The sequence below is a fragment of the Carassius carassius genome, chromosome 15, assembly GCF_963082965.1.
Source record: "Carassius carassius chromosome 15, fCarCar2.1, whole genome shotgun sequence".
NCBI lineage: Eukaryota > Metazoa > Chordata > Actinopteri > Cypriniformes > Cyprinidae > Carassius > Carassius carassius.
Window position 1 is genome coordinate 25,233,753 of NC_081769.1, and position 21,715 is coordinate 25,255,467.

General features: G+C 36.4%; 1 protein-coding gene across 12 annotated transcripts in view; it reads right to left on the reverse strand.

Moving 5' to 3' along the window:
- Positions 1 to 373: 373 nt before the first annotated feature.
- Positions 374 to 21,715, reverse strand: part of LOC132158674 (receptor-type tyrosine-protein phosphatase U) — a 228,802-nt gene continuing 207,460 nt past the window's right edge. For 8 of the 12 annotated variants that reach the window (XM_059568187.1, XM_059568186.1, XM_059568196.1 and 5 more), the window contains 10 exons: positions 20,584 to 20,681; positions 18,594 to 18,710; positions 16,245 to 16,399; positions 15,148 to 15,283; positions 14,268 to 14,417; positions 11,420 to 11,734; positions 9,200 to 9,325; positions 3,864 to 4,021; positions 1,610 to 1,745; positions 374 to 536 (listed from right to left, as the gene is read on the reverse strand). In XM_059568187.1, coding sequence (XP_059424170.1) covers positions 474 to 536; positions 1,610 to 1,745; positions 3,864 to 4,021; positions 9,200 to 9,325; positions 11,420 to 11,734; positions 14,268 to 14,417; positions 15,148 to 15,283; positions 16,245 to 16,399; positions 18,594 to 18,710; positions 20,584 to 20,681 — 1,454 coding nt within the window. In that variant the 3' untranslated portion in view covers positions 374 to 473. The remainder of the gene's footprint in view (positions 537 to 1,609; positions 1,746 to 3,863; positions 4,022 to 9,199; positions 9,326 to 11,419; positions 11,735 to 14,267; positions 14,418 to 15,147; positions 15,284 to 16,244; positions 16,400 to 18,593; positions 18,711 to 20,583; positions 20,682 to 21,715) is intronic. The other 4 variants (XM_059568197.1, XM_059568189.1, XM_059568194.1 and 1 more) reach the window with 2 other exon arrangements.

Consider the following 21,715-nt stretch of genomic DNA (forward strand, 5'->3'; position numbering starts at 1 on the left):
GCTCCACTGTGCTGCACATGAAGAAATCTGCTCCAAGTGATGTTTATTTCTGCTCTTCAGTCCAGCCAGTGAGAAACAGGCAGGTGTAAAATAAAGCTGCCGTTTTTACAAACGGCTCACTATCTCTGCGAGCAGAGCTAAACCAACCACACCGCACCAAGCAAGGCTCTGGAATCGCTCACAGTTCTGAGGAAAATAATGCTGAAAATATCCCAAAACGAAAAAACAGCCATGACACAGAGGGGTGAACATATTTAGATGTTTGGAGTAAAAAGGCAGAAAACTCAACTCCACAATTTTTTTTTTTTGTTTGTTTTTTGTACCAGCTTCTTCCTTTAGCTTTAGGATCTGTGTTAGATGACAGAAAGAAGGTAAGAAGGTAAGCAGAGGTGATTGAGGGTGTGAAAGTGAGCCTGCTGGTGGTCCTGCTCCATGCAGTGAAGTCAGCATGGCGGGATGGGGGGGGGATTCCGCTATCTGACCTCCAAGCAGTCCAAATACTCCAGAACCAGCTCATAACAGAAACGATACTGCTCCTGCATCACACAGACACAGAGAAATCAGAGAATTAGGGCAATAAATTGAGTGGGAACCCTACTGTTCAATGGTTTGGGGTCAGAATACTGTTCTTTAAGACTTTAAGAAATCTATTATTAATACTAATTTATTCTATCTGCATATGGTTTTAGTTTTTTTTTGTAGACAATTTAGTTCTCTTCTAAATTTCACATTACATTTACATTCAGTCATTTAGCAGAAGCTTTTATCCAAAGGGACTTACAAATGAGGACAATAGAAGCAATCAAAACCAAAACAGAACAATAACATGAAAATGCTGTGACAAGTCTCGGATAGTCTAATGCAGTACACGTAGCAAGATTTTTCCTTTTTTATAATAAATATAAAGAAAACAAGTAGACAAAATAGAAAAAGAATAGACAGAGCTAGTATTAAGAGTTTTTTTTTTTTTTAAATAGAAAAAGCTGAAAGAACAGAAAAATAATAGAGAACGGTAGTGTTAGAGGGTAATTTTTTATTATAAATCAAAAGAAAACAAGTAGATGGAATAGAAAAAGAATAGAGAACGCTAGTGTTAGTGGGTAATTTTGTTACATTAAATCAAAAGAAAACAAGTAGGTGGAATAGAGAAAGAATAGGGAATGCTAATGTCAGAGGGTCTGTTTTATTTTTATTTCTTTATAAAAAGAAAACGAGTGATAGAATAAAAATAGAATAGAGTTCAGTCAGGGTCAAGTTTATTTTTTAAATAAAAAAAAAAAAATTAAATTAACATTATGTTTTTATAGATAATCTATAAAGCCACTTTTCTATATTTCCATCATATTTTAGCTCTCTCCAAAAGATTAAAACCCCCTGCTAGCTTCTCAGTGGGCCCAAGGAATAGCGAGTGGGCCTGTGGATTTTCTGGATAAACCCTGTTCTACTGAATGGACTGTAGCAAAACTGATGCTTTTGACAACCGGCCATTTACTTCAAAGGCAAGACTGCCTTTTGTGATTTGTCTTATTTTTTGCAACAATCTCTTTATTCTTGCTCTGAATAGATCTGCTATAGTACAATTTCACTGGTACTGAACTTTTGTACCCACCAGTGTCTCCACCATGTTGGGCTTAGCGTTACGCAGGGTCTTGACGGCATAGAAGACGTCCACCATGTTCTGGTACTGGATCATTTCCATCAGGATGTTGCTAGCACAGTACATTCCGCTGCGGCCACCACCGTTCCTAGACAGACAAGAAAACAACAAGCCCGGCTGTCATGAGCCAAGAAGAGACAAGTGGAGAAACAGATCTGTCTGCGCTGCATACTGATATTCAGTCTACAACAGAAATTCCACGTATCTAGTTAATATAAAACCAGCCTGCATGAGAGGCATACAAAGAGCCGTCTGAAGAGGTCTTCTGCTATGTATGCATACGGCATGACGGCGGCAGCTAGATGAGTCAATGGTGAGATAATCAATCGAAGTCAGTGCTTTGGCAGCTCTGGATTTAGAGCTGAGAAAGGCCTGCGCTGTTCTATATTAAAGCATAATTGATTTCATCTCCATAATCTCTTCTCTCTGCCTGTGGTTGGTGTGACAGTTTTGAGTGATGTGCTTCTGGGTGGCGATGGCAAGCAAATTCGTGCCTGGCGTTCTAGATGAGGTGGCTCGGTGGGCAGGAGGGGAAAGTGAAGGGTGCGTTTAAAAGGATAATGACCATGATAACACCTGGGCTAAGATCAGCGAATCTGGGTATGAGTGAAGTGTGCCCCCGTTTAGAAAATGATTTTATTTGAGAGCCGTTTGGTTCGTTTAATTGTTCATGTCAGAATGTTGTTCATGATTTGTTTGCAAATATACACAGAAATAAATAATGCATATAATATCTCTTATCTGGCTCACTGGCAAACAGAAATACGGGTCACTGCACACACAGATAACACTGTGAGAAGACAAGGATTAAGTGTGTTGTTCAAGGGCACAACGGCCATCACAACAATATGCAAAGCAGGAACGTGACCTGATGGAAAGTCCACGTGCTATTATGAAATGCCCTGTGAAATTTATCTGTGGCCAATCACAGTTTATGTGTCATTTTCAGATCACACAAATGGTAAAATATTACAAAATGGAATATTCCTATCATCAGTTCTCTTGTGCCTTGTCTTTTATGTCTTAATTTTTGTCGTTCAGTGTAACTGCTATTTGATTAGTTAATTTATTTCTGCTCTTTAATGTTATTACAATGCTTTTATCTTCCCATTCTGTTCTATCATATTTGATTTGGCTTTCTATTGACTGTATATGATATGTAGGAGCTTATGGCTTATTGTAGGATAGCACACCATTCAAAACTGAAACATTGAATCAAATGTACTGTACGCCGTCATCCAAAAGATTAGAGCCTGTAGGATTTTTTACATTTTAACATCTCTTATGTTCATCAAATCTGACCCCAATATTTGAAAGTAGTGTAAACTCCAGTAAACTCCACTTTCTGTAGCTCCAATTCTACTTTACATGTTGGATGTGGCCACTTCAATTTACATTCACACTAAATTTAATGGCAAACCTTTATTACCGAATAAATTACAAGATAATATAAACGGAGCAATTCCAATAGGATCCTCGCACTGCAGTGCTCGGGCCCTAAAAATCTCAAATTGAGAAGTGTTTAAAACACACTGGCTCATAAATCTTCCACTACCTGTATTGAAGAGTGCACCTGCTAGTCTAGACATACATCTCACTGAGCAAGTAGAAAAAAAATAAAAAGATTTGTTTGCATCATTTGCTTGGCGAAACATCAATCAATGACACGCTGCAGAGGACACATGGTGGAAGTAAAAGATGCAGTTAAGCACAGCAAGACTGTACCATTAAGCTTTTTTGTATCATTTGTCTGTATATGATTAGCAGTGCTTATAGCTTATAACAGATTACAACATACAGTTGCAGGTATGTATTACCGTGCAGCAGAAATCAATGGACAGAATTCAAATAATCAAACCAAAACTTTAACAAAGAAATATATTAAAAGTAATAATGCTCAAAAAGAGCAACTTTTTGTTCAGTTTAGATAATTAAAAGCAGCTAATGCAACACAATTCTTGATCAAGCTGTCACAACCTAATTTAATTGTGTGCAAATTTCATTTGCAAAATGGAAGTTTGCTTAATTTATTTGCATTAAGACTACGGAAAACAAAACGTTTGACACACAGTAACTAAATGTAAACTTTAAGATTGTAACAAATCAAATGAAATCACTTAAGAGACATTGTTCACAATGAACTTGCAGGCTGTAAATTAATCAAACAAATTAGTTTGTGTGTGGGATGTGTAACAATACTACTCACAGGCAGTGGACTACTGTACGACCTTCCCCACACTCCCTCTGCCACTTCTGCACATTGGCCAGCAGGTTGAGGAAGGCCTTTTTGGAGTCAGGCACATCACGATATGCAGACCAGCGCAAGAACTGGAACTGGCACACGACTAGCTGACCCTCCTGCAACTTCACATGGATGAGATGAGGAAAGGGAAAGGTCACGATCAGTAATGCATCACCAGCTGTGCATTTGGGCTTGTTTATTAATGTGTACAGTAGCCTAGGACTGTTCTCCATGCTGAGGTCTCAGCAGTGCCAAGTCAGCAGTGTTTAGGTTTTGATGAATGAGTCTTCTGGGAAAGAGATTCACTTGGGTGGGGAAGAAAGACATGCCTGCTTTGGCTTGAAACACAGGTGGAATTAATATAGAGCCCTGAGGCACACCCCAAAACTGCCCTGAGGGTTGCTGTGAGGAAGTGCGCGCACTGACCATAGGTGAACGACACACTTTAACAAGTTTGACATAATGATTTTTCTGCCAACATGTTCTTCCAATTTGTAAACAATTGCTAGGACATACATATACACCAGAAGACATTAAATTAGGGTGTATTATGATGTTATATTAAAATTAAAGCAATTTTAAATGAAAATCAAGCCATTTTCATTGATAATAATCCCTACTGATTCTCATTCATGTTCATTTTCTATATAGTTCATTTAGACACATTGCACCATACCTTTGCTACATATATCATAACTGATTTACAGAATAGAGAATGTAGTTAAAGGACAATTTTTCCAGTAAATATTTTTTTTTAAAACATAAACCAGGAATTGGTTACACACCTCACTAATAATTTTAAGTTCACAGGATGTTCCAGCAAGATTATTTCTTGGTTCCCAAAGCTGACAATTTACAGGTGCATCTCAATAAATTAGAATGTCGTGGAAAAGTTTATTTATTTCAGTAATTCAACTCAAATTTGAAACTCGTGTATTAAATAAATTCACTGCACACAGACTGAAGTAGTTTAAGTATTTGGTTCTTTTAATGAACTTTTTTGGTTCTAACAAAAAAACACCAATTCACTATCTCAACTAATTAAAATACTTCATTAGCTCAATAAAAAAAATTGTTGTGAATTGTTGGCCTTCTGGAAAGTATGTTCATTTATTGTACATGTACTCAATACTAGGTAGGGGCTCATTTTGCTTTAATTACTGGCATGGCATGGAGGTGATCAGTTTGTGCCACTGCTGAGGTGGAATGGAATCCCAGGTTTCTTTGACAGTGACCTTCAGCTCATCTGCCTTTTTTGGTCTCTTGTTTATCATTTTTCTCTTGACAATACCCCATATATTTTGCTGGCCAGTCAAGCACACCAACACAAAGGTCATTTAACCAGCTTTAGGTGCATTTGGCAGTAGTGTTGGGCGATATGGCCATTTTTCAGATTTTCATATCATCAGCCTGTGAGATCGACGATACACGATATTATTGTGCATGTGTGGAGCAAGAGAGAGACTCTTTGTTCTTGTCATAGCATAACTATTTGATGTTTTAAACTGTGCAGGTGTGCGAGAGAGAGCCTATGGAATCATCAATAATCGAAAAAATATACTTTCAAACATACTGATAAACTAACGTTAAATATAAAATAATGTATTTAAAACAGCTAGTTCCTATATAGTCAGACACAACTGTAATCCCGTGCGTGCTGTTAGAAATCTGCCGTGTCTGCACACATAAATTATCAGTCAAAATCAGTCAACGGTGAAAATTAAAAGTTTAACACTAATATTGGACATAAACGAACACGTTAAATATAAAGTATTTAAAACCGGTAAGTTCATATATTTGGAGTAAAGTTGAATTGAACTGATCCATCAGTCATACAGCGCTCCGGACCGCACGCCTCATTACGAGCCACAGAATCAAGGAGGAGACTCATTCTAACATAACTGTGGCATTCAACTCAGTTAATGAGGGCTCATTTAAAATATTGCACATATATAGACCGTTCAGATTACTTGCTAAAGTGCAATGAAATACCTTATATCTGCAGACGATGTGCGTCTGTTTGAGGATGGAGACTTTGTAACAGCCAAAACTGTATTTTGCATGCATCACATTATAGTGTGGAGTGCATGAAAATAACAACAAGGTGGCAGAGAGAACTTATCCATAGTGGTTCTCACATAGTCCTTCTACATCATCACCGCATAGTGTGCATTATAAGTTAAGTGATCAGTCTTTAAGAGAAGGACTACGTGAGAACCACTATGGATGATAAATTCGCTCTGCCATCTTGTTATTATTTTGTCTTTACTTTATTTGTAAGCCAAGAAAGAGTTAATCTCTCGTGTATGAGAAGAGCGCGTTGCCGTGTACCAGTCATTAAATGTGTGGGACACCAACTCCTCGTTTTCTATCTCTTTCATTTCATGGATTTAACGAGTTATCCAAGTCAAAGCGTTTCAACTTCTTAAGCGACCACAGGCTCTAATCCTCTTTTGCGCGGTGTGTGTGTGTGTGTGAGAGAGAGAAATGCGGTGCTGAAGTGAAATAGCTGTGAAGTTTGATAGTCGAATTATAAAAGGCCACCTAATAAAAATAGTAATAGTTATTATTATTATAATTTAATACATTAATATAAGAATGAGCCAAATATCGTCTTGACTATCGACACGGAAATCTGCTTGCGTCGATATCTCTGACTATCGTCGATACACGATTCTATCGTCTATCGGCACAACCCTATTTGGCAGTGTGGGCAGGAGCCAAATCCTACCAAAAACTTAAATCAGCATCTACAAAAAGCTAGTCAGCAGAAGCATGGAGTGCTCCAAAATTTGATGGTAAGTGGGTGCAGTGATTTTGGTTTTCAAAAAAACACAATGGACCAACACCAGCAGATGACATTGCACCCCAAATCATCACAGACTGTGGAAACTTAACACTGGACTTGGGCTATGAGCTTCTCCACCCTTCCTCCAGACTCTAGGACCTTGGTTTCCAAATGAAATACAAAACTTGCTCTCATCTGAAAAGAGGACTTTGGACCACTGGGAAACAGTCCAGTTGTTCTTCTCCTTAGCCCAGGTAAGATGCCTCTGATGTTGTCTGTGGTTCAGGAGTGACTTAATAAGAAGAATATGACAACTGTAGCCAAATTCTTCAGTCCATTCCTTGTGTAGTTCACTCAAATTCTTGAATTGATTTTGCTTGACAATCCTCATAAGGCTGCGGTTCTCTCGGTTGGTTGTGCATCTTTTTCTTCCACACTTTTTCCTTCCACTCAACTTTCTGTTAACATTTTTGGATACAGCACTCTGTGAACAGCCAGCTTCTTTGGCAATGAATGTTTGTGGCTTACCCTCCTTGTGAAGGGTGTCAATGATTGTCTTCTGGACAACTGTCAGATCAGCAGTCTTTCCCTATGGTTGTGTAGCCTAGTGTACCAAACTGAGAGACCATTTTGAAGGCTCAGCAAACATTTGCAGGTGTTTTGAAGTTATTTAATACATGAGTTTCACAATTTTTATTTTTTTTATTTATAGTTTAATTTTTTTACAAAACCCAAAAACAAAAAAGAAAACAACGAAATAAAAAAGCAAAAACAACAAAAAACCCTCTCTCCACAAGGCAAGATATTAAATAATCATAAAGATAGAGATAAACTGTAATAAACATAGATTTACATCTAGTCTGTGGTCATGTCAAGTTGGGTCAGGATGTTCAGAAAAGGAGTCCAAATCAGTTCAAAGTCATCTAGTTTTCCTCGGATAGAATGTAGAATTTTTTCTGGTGTGCAGTACGACAGGAGTTCATTAGCCCAAAGTTTTTGGCTTGGGGGGGGGGGTGACATTCTTCCAATCCTTCAGGATACACTTCTTGGCAGCCATTGCTGCTAGTAACACAAAATGCTTCATATTTGAGTTCACCTTCAGTAAGGTTACATCATGAGTTTCACAATTTGAGTTGAATTACTGAAATAAATGAACTTTTCCACAACATTCTAATTAATTGAGATGCACCTGTAAAATTATCTGTTGATTAGCCAGGAATTTTTTTTTAGGTTTGGAAAGGATAAAATATCCTTTACCCAACAAGCCTTCAAACCATGTCTTGTTTATCTATTGTTCAATCAATCATTAAATAAACCTAGTGCATCAAACATAATATGGAGGATTAAACTAATATGCAAGATTTAATTTTTCCATTAACATTCAAGATTTCCTGGATAATCACAATCCATGAATGCCCATATTTATAAGGGTTTTCAAAACACAAGTCTCTTCAGCAGACACGCAAGAATGCAGAAAGAGCACCTTTTAAAAGCAGAAGCATACAAAAACAGTAACACATTCTCTAACACATAATCTAAGTAATAGAGATGTCACATTTGAAATCCACATATACACACCCCCTTGATTCCCTCTACAGTACTGGAAATGCCTTCCCCTTACTCAATCGCCTTAGTTTTTCTTACGCTCCACAGACACGCTGCATGCCAAAACATTAAAACACTGTAACATCTGTCAAAAGTACATTGAGCTGAGAGAAAAACAATGCGTCTATTAGGCAAAGAGCACTACTATAAAACATGGCATTGCAAAACAGAACAAAATTGGCCCTTCCAATATAACAAAGCTGGGGCAACTTGAAAGTGGTAAAAATGACCTTCTGTGGCATGCTCATTAATGTATATTTCATATCTGCAGGCTTATGAAAACTTATTTCAGCATCTGTCCTTGCCTGCGAAAGTGCCGCCATATGAAGTGTCATGTGCTGATGGTATGAAAATGGATATTTTGAAATAGCTTTTCCTCTGTTCTTTAATTGCTCTTGTAGCTTTGGCTGACAAAATATATTGGACTGACAAACCCTATTTATTATACCACTTTATCTTGTAGTCTATTAAACCGTGATCTGAATGTAACATGGCATAATAACCAACAGACTAATATAAAAGGCCCTAGAACGCTTTCAAAGCTTTTTAAATATTACATAAAAGTCTCAATTTCCACACTTTTCAAAATTAAGCTGACGGTTAAATGGCACAACATAATGATCAACCGGTTCCAAGGTATGAAAAATGTATTATCGCTGAATATCATTAAAACCCTGTGGTGGTAATTCAAGGAATTCTCCCAGGAAATTACACTGGAATCTACTTCCCATTTTTAGAAAGACAGTGAAGAGGCTCATTTGCACAGCTGGATAACTTTTTACCTTTAGAAGCCCAAAAGGATGAAGTGAGTAAAAAGGGTCTGCTAGGTTTGCAATATAATGAGGTAGTGTGAGTGAGAAAAAAAAACACATATGTAAGAAAGTAAATTATCATTGATGGAACTCACTCTTGTTACGTTTTTGACCCGGAAAAGCCGGGTGATGATGTCCTCATCTGCAGACATGGACAGAAACTCCACTTGCATAGGACCATACTGCTGAAGACCTGGTTCGGGCCAGTACTGCACACAAGGCTGGAAAGATAGAAGAAAACACAATGAGACATAGGAAGTAACAAATAAGGAAGACACATAGACTATAAATATATACAGCACAGACCAAAAGTTTGGAAACATTACTATTTTTAATGTTTTTGAAAGAAGTTTCTTCTGCTCATCAAGCCTGCATTTATTTGATCAAAAATACAGAAAAAAACGGTAATATTGTGAAATATTATTAAAACTTAAAATAATAGTTTTCTATTTGAATATAGTTTAAAAAAATAATTTATTCCCGTGATGCAAAGCTGAATTTTCAGCATCATTAGAAATTGGATTCATTTAGAAATCATTCTAATATTCTGATTTATTATGAGTGTTGGAAACAGTTCTGCTGTCTAATATATTTGATGAATAAAAGGTTAAAAAGAACTGCATTTATTCAAAAATAAATAAAAAAAATTCTAATAATATATATTCTAATAATATATTTTCTTTACTAAATATTTTCTTTTACTATTTTCTTTACTTCTTTACTAAAACTTTACTTTTATCAATTTAACACATCCTTGCTGAATAAAAGTATTGATTTCATTTTAAAAAAAGAAAGAAAAATAAATTGCTGACCCCAAATAACTGACCAGTAGTGTATATTGTTATTACAAAATATTTATATTTTAAAATCATAGCTTCTCTTTTTTTTTTTTTTTTTTTTACTTTTTATTCATCAAAGTATCCTAAAAAAAGTATCACATGTTCTGAAATATTAAGCAGCAGAACTGTTTCCAACTTGGGAATATAATGAATCATCATATTAGAATGATTTCTAAAGGATCATGTGATAATGATCCTAAAAATTCAGCTTTGCATCACAGAAATAAATGATAATTTAAAGTATAATACATTTAAAAACAATTATTTTAAATTGTAATAATATATCACAATATTACATTTTTTCTGTATTTTTGATCAAATAAATGCAGGCTTGATGAGCAGAAGAAACCTCTTTCAAAAACATTAAAAATAGAAATGTTTCCAAACTTTTTGGTCTGTACTGTATATTGACTTTTTCAAGGTCATGCTTCTTTCATAGGTGAAAGAATTAAATAATTTTTCCACTTCATGGAATGTTTAAACTAAAAACAGAAGAATAGAGAAGAAAAGGGAGATGGATTCTGGAGGAAAAGTGGTTCTGAAGAGGTAAAAGTGGAAAGTGAATTAAGAAGGAATAGGGGTTTATGCAGGAGTGGGATTCTGAAAGAATCGAGAACTAAAAAATCTACTAAAGGGAAAAGGATTCTACAGTGACAGGTGTTCTGAAGGGAACTGGAGTTCTGAGGAAATAAAATTCTGCATGGGAAAATAAAAAAAAGGTTCTAGAGGGAAATGGGTTTTGGAAAGAAGGCTTCTGAAGTAAGTATATTTTACAGTGTAGCTGCTGAAATTATGATGATCAGGCAGGACAGTCAGAGGCCAACCCCCATAATCTAAAAACCCATAAGGATTTCAATCTAAGAATGTGATATGAAATGCATACATATTTTGACTCATCTGTATTTGAAATATACTGCAGCCTTAGAATTCACCATCCATACATATGAAACGCTGTAGCCTTACTAAACCGAACTGAGCTGAAATTAAATGGGCGGGGATGGTGAGAATAGGCATGAAAGAGGAAGAACATTAATGACAGTGAAGCAAGTGAGGTGATAAATATTAATACTTATGGACTGCAGAGAGCAATCATGCGAATGAAGAAGAGGGAGAGACGTTAATCCACCACAAAGAGAAAAAGGAACAGATCGACTGTGAGAGTGACACTGAGTAACTGCCGGCATGTTAGCGCACGTCAGGGTTTTCAGAGAGCCGTGATCGAGAAGAGCACCGGAACGCCACTCCGCAAACTCAAAGGGAAGCTGTATGTAAATGAGACTTGACTATAGGCTTATGAATATAGAACATTTCACAGGGAGATTAAGAGGAGCTGGGGACAAAATAGCTTAAGTGACTTCAAAGGACATGTGATGATGTGAATGCAAAAAGGCAACCGATAAAGATGTATTTTGAAGAAAAACTCCCAAAGCCCTCTTGGGCGTGGTTTTTAGTGGAACTTCTGGTGCTTTCACTTACCCAAGCAGAGTTTGATTGGTTCAGCTGATTCAGCATGACCACAGAGGTGCAGCCATAGTCAAACACCAGCCTCCAGAAGTCAGAGGTTGTGCCGGGCAGCGGGTGAGGGGTTACAATGAAGGCAGCAGGCCGGTGGAAACTATCCATCAGTGCCGCGTTAATGTAGTTGTTACTTTCTCCCTCAGTGGTCACCAGGAAGGCGAGGGCCCTGTCAGGTGGGAGAACGTCCATGCTGCGGTTCTTCTCGCGGTTTCGTGGTAACAAGGCAATGCTGCACTCCTCGACATCCAGATGAGGAGTCACCGAGTTTAGCGTCTGAAAGAAACAGAAATGGAACATTGATGTTGAGGACAGGATTTGTAGTATTATTTTTTTTTCTTTGCTTGAGACTTGGTCAATGGGTTTATTATTGTTGTAATGCATCTAAAGGGTTTGACATCAAAAAGTTGCAGAGGTTCAGAATGAGACATTTCAAATCAGTGTTTATATCATCTGTTTTGCCTAAAGATAAAACTATTCATTTTTTTGTAATTGAAAATGTTTAGTAATTTGTTAAATGAAAAAACAAACAAACAAAATGCTACACAAAATATGAGATAAACTAAACTGAAGAAATGTTGGCAACTAAAATAAAATAAATACATGTCATTTAAAATGGCAATCACATATAATCACAAAAACATAAACTTAAATGAAAACTTAAACTATATAATATATTTTATATAGTATATAAATAATAGTAAAATAACAATGTTTTGGAATGGGGAAGACGTTAGGTTCTGGAAGCACATCAAACCATTTTATCTTAAAAGACTAAATCTGATTCTTCAGGAGAAGAAAGAGAAGAAAAGCTGAAAAAAAATCACACACACAAAAAAATTTGCACAATAACTACTGAAGCCTGTTTCTGCTTCAGAGTAAACAAACAAACAAACTAACACACTAATAAACTAATAAATAAATAAATCAGTGAGATAGAAGTTTAAAATGAGAAATTAAGACAATTCTGAGATACAAAGTCACATTTAGAGATATAAAGTAATTAAAATAAATAAAGTAACACTGTGAAATATAAAGTCACAACTTGGAGAAATTAAGATTATGTAAACTTTGTTTTTCCACACAAAGCAGGAAAATTAATCAAAACAAAATTAAAAGGCGAAAGAAAGAAAGAAAGAAAGAAAGAAAGAAAGAAAGAAAGAAAGAAAGAAAAAGAAAGCAGAGTCGAAAACAAAAATGTTTCTTGCTGGCACACTGGTGATTATGAAGATTTCCATTATACACTAATAGTACTGTGCATCTGGTGACCGCAGATGTGCCCCAACTCCAACAACAGCTTTTGAAACTAGCTTTAACATGCATTAAATCTCACTCGTCTAAACTAATACTGCAAACAAGGCCAACATCATACACAATAAATGTAGTTTCTATGAGCTCATCAAAGTCAGGAAAAACCATGACACATGCACTGTTCTTCCTGTGCAAACCAAAAGGTAAAGGGATTTGCTGTTCTCCACCACAGCCAAAGGAACCTGACAACAATTCAACAGAAAAGATGATGTCTATGTAAACATCAAAAATATTTATATACAAAACCCATTATAATATCCTCCCTCAGAACATAATAACTATAGCACAATCTACACTCTGTAATTCAAAGCTGCCTTCCTGTACTTCTCTTGGAGAGCATTAGGAAAATAATTGCTTATAATCAATGCATTATAATTCACCTGGAAAGTAAAGTCAGAAAACTGCAATGAGGTAAGTGCAGGAGAGCAAGGATAGTTCTGCCTGCCTTGCACTGAATCAATAAAAGTATTCTCAGCAACACATGTGGAGTGGTACATCTTTTATTAAATTACATTCACCGGCCTTTCGCTCCCTGAGGATCTGTGGCAAACTGAAACACAGCTGACTACTGCTCCCAATGGACACGGAATGCAAGGTATTTCTTCTATTAAATATTTTGCACTACTACCTTTATCAATGACTAAAACAATTAAACTTCTGTAATCAATAGCCTCCTACTCAAGAACCTTCACCCAAGATGCCCACGTTTCCAGTGTATACAAATCAAATGAAAGATTCGGAATTCTGAAAGAGTTTCCAACATTCTGTCATTTATTACGGCTCAGTTTTCTCATTGTTATGTGTGTAGGTGTACATACGCTACAGAATGCCCCCATGTTGCCGCAGGCATCTTTCGTTGAAGTCAAAAAGATTATTTAAATGTCCTCTGAATGTCTAGCCACACTCAAAATACATTTATTCAACAGTATTGATCATTAATCTACTGTGTCACACTTTGTGAAGCTCAGAGTCTTGTTTGACTGCTGCCGTCAACCTCCACTGAACAGATTTAGCATTTATAGAACTTCATAAAAGTTAATTACTTGTAGAGGAATCTGAAAAATGTAATTTCCCTTCATCTTTGCAAATAAGAGTTTAATTTATGATGTAAAACATTCTGCCCTGGTCAGGTCATTTATTGAAACTAAGCTGCAAAAACAGACCCCAAGAGTATAACTGTATAATTATGCTACAGCAAGTGATGTTCATTAATAATAAGGTCCCTAAACATTTCTGTTCAACATTGACTGTATAGTGTGTTTCACTGAGATTGAAGAATAGGCTGTACAACCTGTGAGAAAGGTGTCATGTAGAACATTTCAGGTAAAAAGCAATTTGTCTGCCACCACTGACTGTGAAACTGCTTCACAATGTGACACAGCCAAAACCAATGTTTAAATGTACAGTCATGTGGGATTTTGCACCAGTGAGATCTCACATTCAAGACCTTGGGGAGAAATGATAAAACGATATATTATTTTATATTGTTGGCAAAGACCTGGAACTCCTCTCGTAGCTGTGAAGAGTTGCTCTGAGAATCCACCCTCAGCATCTCTTTGTAAGCCAGGGCAAACTCGTTTACCGGGATGGCCGTCTCCCCACACAGGCACGCCTCCAGGATGGCATCGTGAATAAATATGTACTGCTCCTGTTATATAGAGAGAAAAAGCAAAGACATAACTACACATGGCTTGCTTTAGACTTCAAATTTGGATTTAATCTATTATTTTATAATATTTGCTTTCATTTAGTTTCATTTTCTCAACTGGATTTTCCGGACAAGGCACTGTCTTCCTTCTGAAGAAACACCATTGATAGGTCAAGTAATTAAAGATTAGAAAAGGAATGAGGAGAATAGAAAAGAGAGGACTGGAGGAGGAGTGAGAATGCATGCAAGACAAAGGACAATACAAAGACAATACACAGGCATCGATAACAGAATTTGTTTAACCCCAATGTTTCAGTATATAAACAAAACATTGTGGCATGTTTCAAAGTGCACTGCGTGTGTATACATCGCTCTACATAAACCCTCGCGGATGGATTTAATTAAAGCATCTGGTAAATAATTACTAATGTTTTAAACAGTCAAATGACTGTGGGATTTACATAATAAAGTTTGGATATGCAAATTTCAGAACATCTAAGCAAAGACACTTGCCTGCACAGAGCAGACATATGCAACAGAGATGATTATTTGCATTTCACACTTACTGTATCAATACACACTTTTCACTGCATTCAAAGGCAAAACATTCTGAATATTCATAGCGACTCCTACAGATATTAGGACTATGCAAATACAAGGATGTCATATAATAAGTCTCCTGCAATATCTGGTTAAAGGGAATTATGGGGAAACATCTAAGCTGCTGCACCTCTGTCTGGATCATGTTGATGCGGCGAGAGCAGAGGGTCTTCACACAGTTGTAAATGTCCACCACTCCTTCACACTCTGCCATGTCCAGCATTACATCCAGCACGATATAGCAGCCTGTCCTGCCTGCTCCCACACTGAAGAGGAAGACCGAAAGACAGATAGCAAGATGTTCCTCAAAAATGACGACATTTGCTTTTTCTTTGATGGACATGAACTAAAGATCAGGCTGGTGAAGTTTTAATGCAGCTGCCACAAATCCTGTATGACATGGAGGGATGTGAACAATCAAAGTCCCATGGAACAACTGACATCAAAAACTAACAAAAAGAACCAAAAGTATTTGACACGGTACAATGATAAAACCATATTTTTGGACATCTTTCATGGACACATCAGGTTTTTGAACATTAAACATGATAGTCCCACTGTATTCTTTGAGTTACCTATTTGAATGAAAGTAAGCACAAGTGCAACTTTCAAACAAGACATTTTACAAGCAGTTTCTTTGGTTTTATATTATATAAAGACATATTCAGGAGATACACGGAGATACCTTTCAAACATTTGTGGTAAGTTTTAAATAATTAAGGTAAGTAACTAAGTAGTTTTTTCAGGGAGTATGTAATAAATTTATCAAAAGAGTCAGTAAAGACATATAAAAATTATTTATAATTTAAATTAATGTTTTTTTTTTCTATTCATCAAAAAAACCCTAAAACAGTATTACATTTTACACGAAAAGAATGCGTATTACACATAAAAATATTGTTTTCAACATTGATCTATACCGTAATACAAAATCTTACTTTAGCACCAAATAGGCATATTAGAAAGATTTCTGAAAGATCATGTGACACTGAAGACTGAAGTAATGGCTGCAGAAAATTTAGCTTTGCCATAAATTACATTTTAAAATATATTCAGAACAGAACACAGTTGTTTTATATGGTAATAATGCTTCACAATAAAATAGTTTTTACAGCATTTTTTGATCAAATAAATGCAGCTTTGGTGAGATTTTGAACAGACATATTTAGACATTTCTGTCTGACAACCATTAGCAGTTCTAATATGATGAAATGCAGAGCTCCATACCTGCAGTGGACCACCACAGGCCCTGCGTCGAGTGGCGTGGAGGATTTGACCCGCCGGATGAAGGCTAACAGACCCGTGGCATGGTATGGGACTCCATGCTCAGGCCATGATGTAAAGTGAAACTGACATACTTCATGTTTGGCGGAGTATCCTCTCTGAAAGACAAACAGGGTCCACAATTCAATCATAATTAATACGTATCAAATTAAATTGTAAATTTTTCCCATTTTGATTAGAGAAAAATTGAGATAAGAAACTTAAACCCGAATTGTCCATACAAGCATCTTGGCTCAATGTGTAAAGGGAATACCACCACACCACGGCTCCAACATAGATGTGTGCAATTTTTTATATTTTACTACTATTTTTATTTAATCGAGACAAACCGCAACTGGATTGTTTTTTATTGGATGAAAAAGAAAATTCCTATTGGCTTAAAAATCTGAGGTGACTCACTTCTGGAGTTTGTATTCCTCATGGCTCAAAGACACCAAGACAAACTCAGATGAATTAGCAAAAGCGACAGTGAAATAAACACCCAGCTCTGTGGTCCCACTCAGGGGAGGTGCGTATGTCTACCCGACAGGCCACTAAGAGACTTCCCATTATCACATCCCAATTGCCCGTCTGTTTAAATACACACGAGGAAAGCTTCAGCCGAAAGACTGCCTGATGGTTACACCGAAAAACCTTCCCCAACATTCGCCAAACACACACAAGCACATCATTCCACCCACTGCCCGTGTTTGATTGACAGGGCCGTGGCAAGTGCAAAATTCACATCAAAGGCTGTCGACAGAACTGCGCCTCCACAGGGCAGCAAAGACGACGATAAGAGAAGACAGGGGGGTGAGGTGGAGGAGGTTAAATCGAGCTAATTTCAGAAAACGCACCCACATTTAGCCCACTGTATCAGAGAGAGGGAGAGATAATGAGAGAAGAGAGTAAGAGATGCTTTAGTTAATGTGCCCGCCATAAAGCATTCTGAGATGAGGCAGCTCTAATCCTGGAACAGACAGCTCGGTGGGCCTCTGCTGGGTATCAGGCGCTTCTCTCCCTTTCATTTAAAGGGCTGTCACTCCAAATTCTCCACTAAACACACGCAAAACGGGGGCACACATACACACGTTCTACCATAATCCTAGCAAAGAACCAATATGTATCAACAGTGCTCAGTAGATTACTCAAAAACTGTTCCTCATTACTGAATACAAATTACATTGTGAAAATCATAGTTAGTAACGTAATCTATCACCTTCCACATTTTAGGTACTTTTTGATTACTTTTAGATTACTTTTTGACCTAACTCATTTATCATTGATTTTAATAGGATAAAATTATGCCATCAACAAAATTAAGTGCATTAAACATGTCAAGATTTCGCAAACTGGGGTTTATGAAGGAACTACAGGGGGTCCGTGAAAAGCTAATAATTAATCTTAAAATAAATACAATTAAAACAAGCAAAATAAAACATTAACTAAAAGATTCAATCATTTGTTTTCTTTTGAATTTTATTGTATTTTGTATTTTTCATTTATTTTATCCTTTACTGCCTCTCAATTTTACATATACAGTACTTGCATGAGTAGTGGCTGGTAGTTGTGTGCAATACATAAGTAATACAATTTAAAAGATAAAAAGATAAATTAGGAAGAATAAATGAATTTACTGCCTTTTTCTGTATATTAAGTTAATCAGGTTATCAAAAAAATGTTTTACTGATTCTAAAACAAATTAGCATTTTAAAACATAATACAGTCTAATTACAAATATAATTTTGTTAAATTTGATTACAGAATCCGGATTACATAAAATCACTGCACTGCTCATAGCAACACATATGAGAGTTTATTTAAGTTTTAGAAATACTTGTTTCTGATGGATCAATCATGGCAGTCTGAGATCAAATCATTTTGTATCATGATGCTAAGAAAACTGATTTCCCACATGGCTGTTATAGTTTCATGTCTCTCATATCACTCCACTGACACTTTTTTCTCACATAATCAAATTATTTCAACTCGAATAAATAATTAATGTCCATTTTATTTATTTGTTTGTTAAGTAGCCATGTAATAAGCAGGGTATGTGGAGTAACATGATACAAGATTGGGATTACCAGACCTGCAGTGATTTTGTTATAATGGCCTGCTGACTGTACATCAACTCGTGCATAACAGATCGCATCATATCAAATGGCAGCGCAAATCACGGTGCTATGTGAGAAATAAGAGCGTGTTGGAGCCGTGGCTTAGAGGTGGTGTGGCGCTCATGCTGGAGATGCAACCCTTCTTTTCCCCATCATTTCCTGTCCTCCCTCTAGAGGAAGAGAAATAATTTCATACCCGCTCCAGGGCAAAAGTTCGCACTGTGTACTCCGCCAGAGTTTCGGTCTTCAGCAGTGTGATCTTAATGTCTCCGTACATCTCTGACTCATCTGGCCAATACTTGCAGCATTTCACCTTAAAGACAAACCAAAATAAACAAACTCAGGTTAGAAAACATTAGAGGTCCACAACAACATGATACTAGTGCTTGCTGATTTATGATACTGTATATTTCAAATGGTTTTGCTGGCAATATAAAATTAAACGTTATCATGACTAGATTTTAATGCACAATTAAGTTTCCAAAAAAGCATGTTATTACATTAGTTTCATGATTCTTACTTGTGTTAGTATGAAAGTGTGAAGATGTTTTGACAGCTTCTCTTATTTAAAACGTCAGGAGCAAAAAAGGTATTAAATTCAGTAAATTTAGTTGATTTTCCTGTATCAGTTCAAACTGTCTGCACATGAACTGATTAAAAAACTTAAGACACATATTATAATTATATTTAATTACCTATTTAATTACCAAATATAAATAGAGATGTATACATTTGTATATCATTATACAAAGATATATTATACTTGTATCTTAAACCTTCTGGTCTCAGAGTTAAAGCTTTACAGCAATCAAACTGATGAAGTGAAAGAACTCCCTCCTTGTATACTGTAAACCACGTTTATTTCTACACGCCTATTACCGTTACACAGACTGTTAGATTTGCTGTCGGACCTAAGCCATCATCCATTTATCCCTGCTGTTCACAGCTTCTATCATAAAAAGGGAAAGCGTATTTTTCATAATAAAGCCCCAATTTCATAAGAGGGCAGGGACGGGCCGTTAAGAGGACTGTTGGCAGCAGACGCCGTCTCCGAAGCACTGAAGGGGCTGATGCGGGTACGGAGAGGAAAATGAAAGAGGAAATTATCTCAGAGGAAGAAAAGGAGGTGGTTTGAAAAGGCTGGAACGTGGGGGCCACAAAACAAGGAAGCACAATGCATTACATGAGTGTGGGAATTAGGATATATGAAATATCATTTTTAGTTTGACAGCAAAACAGACGTTTTTATATAATGCCTGCATGTGATAAGTGTACTGTACTGCATGTAACACTGGTACAGTGATGGTATCCGATGATAATATCACCGGACTTTAATAGATACCATATTGAATGCAGTAACAATAAAGTATCATGTAGTAGTACCATGGATTCCTGGACCAGAAATATTATTTTCATGTCAAAGTAGATATTAAAATTCTACACCATTTTGTCGAAATAAATTAGAAATAAAACACTGAAAACTAAGTGAATTTAGGTATTATAATGTACAGTGGGAAAATAGATATTCATTTTGGGAATTGCTGAAGATTAAATTTACATGTGTTATTAAATTATTATTGTTTTAAAAGATTGGGTGTCATTTGATGGCTACTATGTAAAATAGTAGAAATGAGCATGCTCTTTTAAATATGAAATATCCACCAATACCATAAATAAACAAATATAAAAACCTCTAAATCTGCTGATATATGTGCCTGTATATAACTGATATATGCATAAGTGCTTCCCTAGATGACATTGTACATTTTATGGAACATGAATATGGTAATCATTATGGTAACCATGCTGTATATCAGAGCCAAACATCATGTAAGGATGATTATCATATTCATAGAGCATGGTATTTACATAATACTCCAAAGTCCAAATAAACCCTGTATTTTCATGGTGTTAAATGGCACTTTTTTCTGCATTGACAGCAATCACAAACGGTATAAAATGTATCTCCAAAACTGCGGTTTTATCATGAGAAAAGTGACCATGAATGATGAATGAAAAATTATGACATTAAACTCTATTTACATATTTCCAAGCACACATAAGTTTAACAGACCCACAAACACAAAGATTTCAAGGTGATGACAGAATGAAATGTGTAGGGTTGTTGTGAATGAGGAGTGTCTTCGTTGGGTTAGTGTGCAGATGAGGAAGGATCTAGAACATACCCTGCCCACCTCCACTAGCTTGGTGATCATGACGATACTAAAGCAGTTTTCTTGCCAAACCATCCTCCAAAAATCATACACTGTCTCCTGCTTGGGCCCTGCAAACAGACAAACACACACACATATTCAATGAATGGCAGCCAGTGCTCCAGACGGTGGGTTTAATTTACCAAGTGTCATTGCATGTTATAAGGCAGTTCAGTAATCCAGAGCCTCACACAGAGTAATTCAATAGCAGACATTACTGGTGAATGGAACCATTTTTAACCTCAGCAGGATGTGGCTCTTTGATAGAAAAAGCTAATTTCTCCCATCAATTGAGTCTGCCTTGAAATTCAATTAGGGGAAAAGACAGACAAACCACAAACATGTAATGATTTATTTATGGGAGATCTGAAACGATGAGAAAAGAGGGTGAACTTGTTTTAGTAGAGCTGTGAAAGGGATAGAGGGCGTTTCATGTCTGATGTTTCTCTCACATGCACACACATTGTTTCTTCTGTCATGGTGGGGAATTTCCAATGACTTCTATTCTATGGAAACTAAGCTACAGAAATCTTTTTGCATACTGAGAATTAAAGAAATACATTGTTCAGTATCTTCATGAAGTCAGTTTCCTAGTATGGACTGGTATCCAAATGTAGGTGGTTTCAGGTTTTATGGTTTTTCCCTGTTTACTGTCTTTGACCACACAAACTGTACATCCTTCTACTTATAAAACAACTACTTACAAGATATATAAACAATAAAATGTAAAATATGGCACCAGATTTACTAAACAGAGCACAAAATAGGTAAAGTGCACTTATCGTTCCATTGACTTATATTCATATGCATGCGAATGCGTCAGACCGGAAACGCAACCCAGAGAAAAAAGTTTTCGTATTTCACTGTGTTTCAAGCTTGGTGAACTCTGAACTTGCGAAATAGCATCACGTGAAACCATGTGAGCAACAGTAGATCGATACGTCACAGCGTGACCTCTTAGCTGAATTAAAAGAACATAAATTTAAAACTGCAGCGCTGCAGGATACTGGAGTATATTGTATGTTTTTACATTATAGATGTATTATTATTTGTTATGTGTCGAATTTCGGCTTTTAAAAAGATGCTGCAGAGCATGACGTCAAAT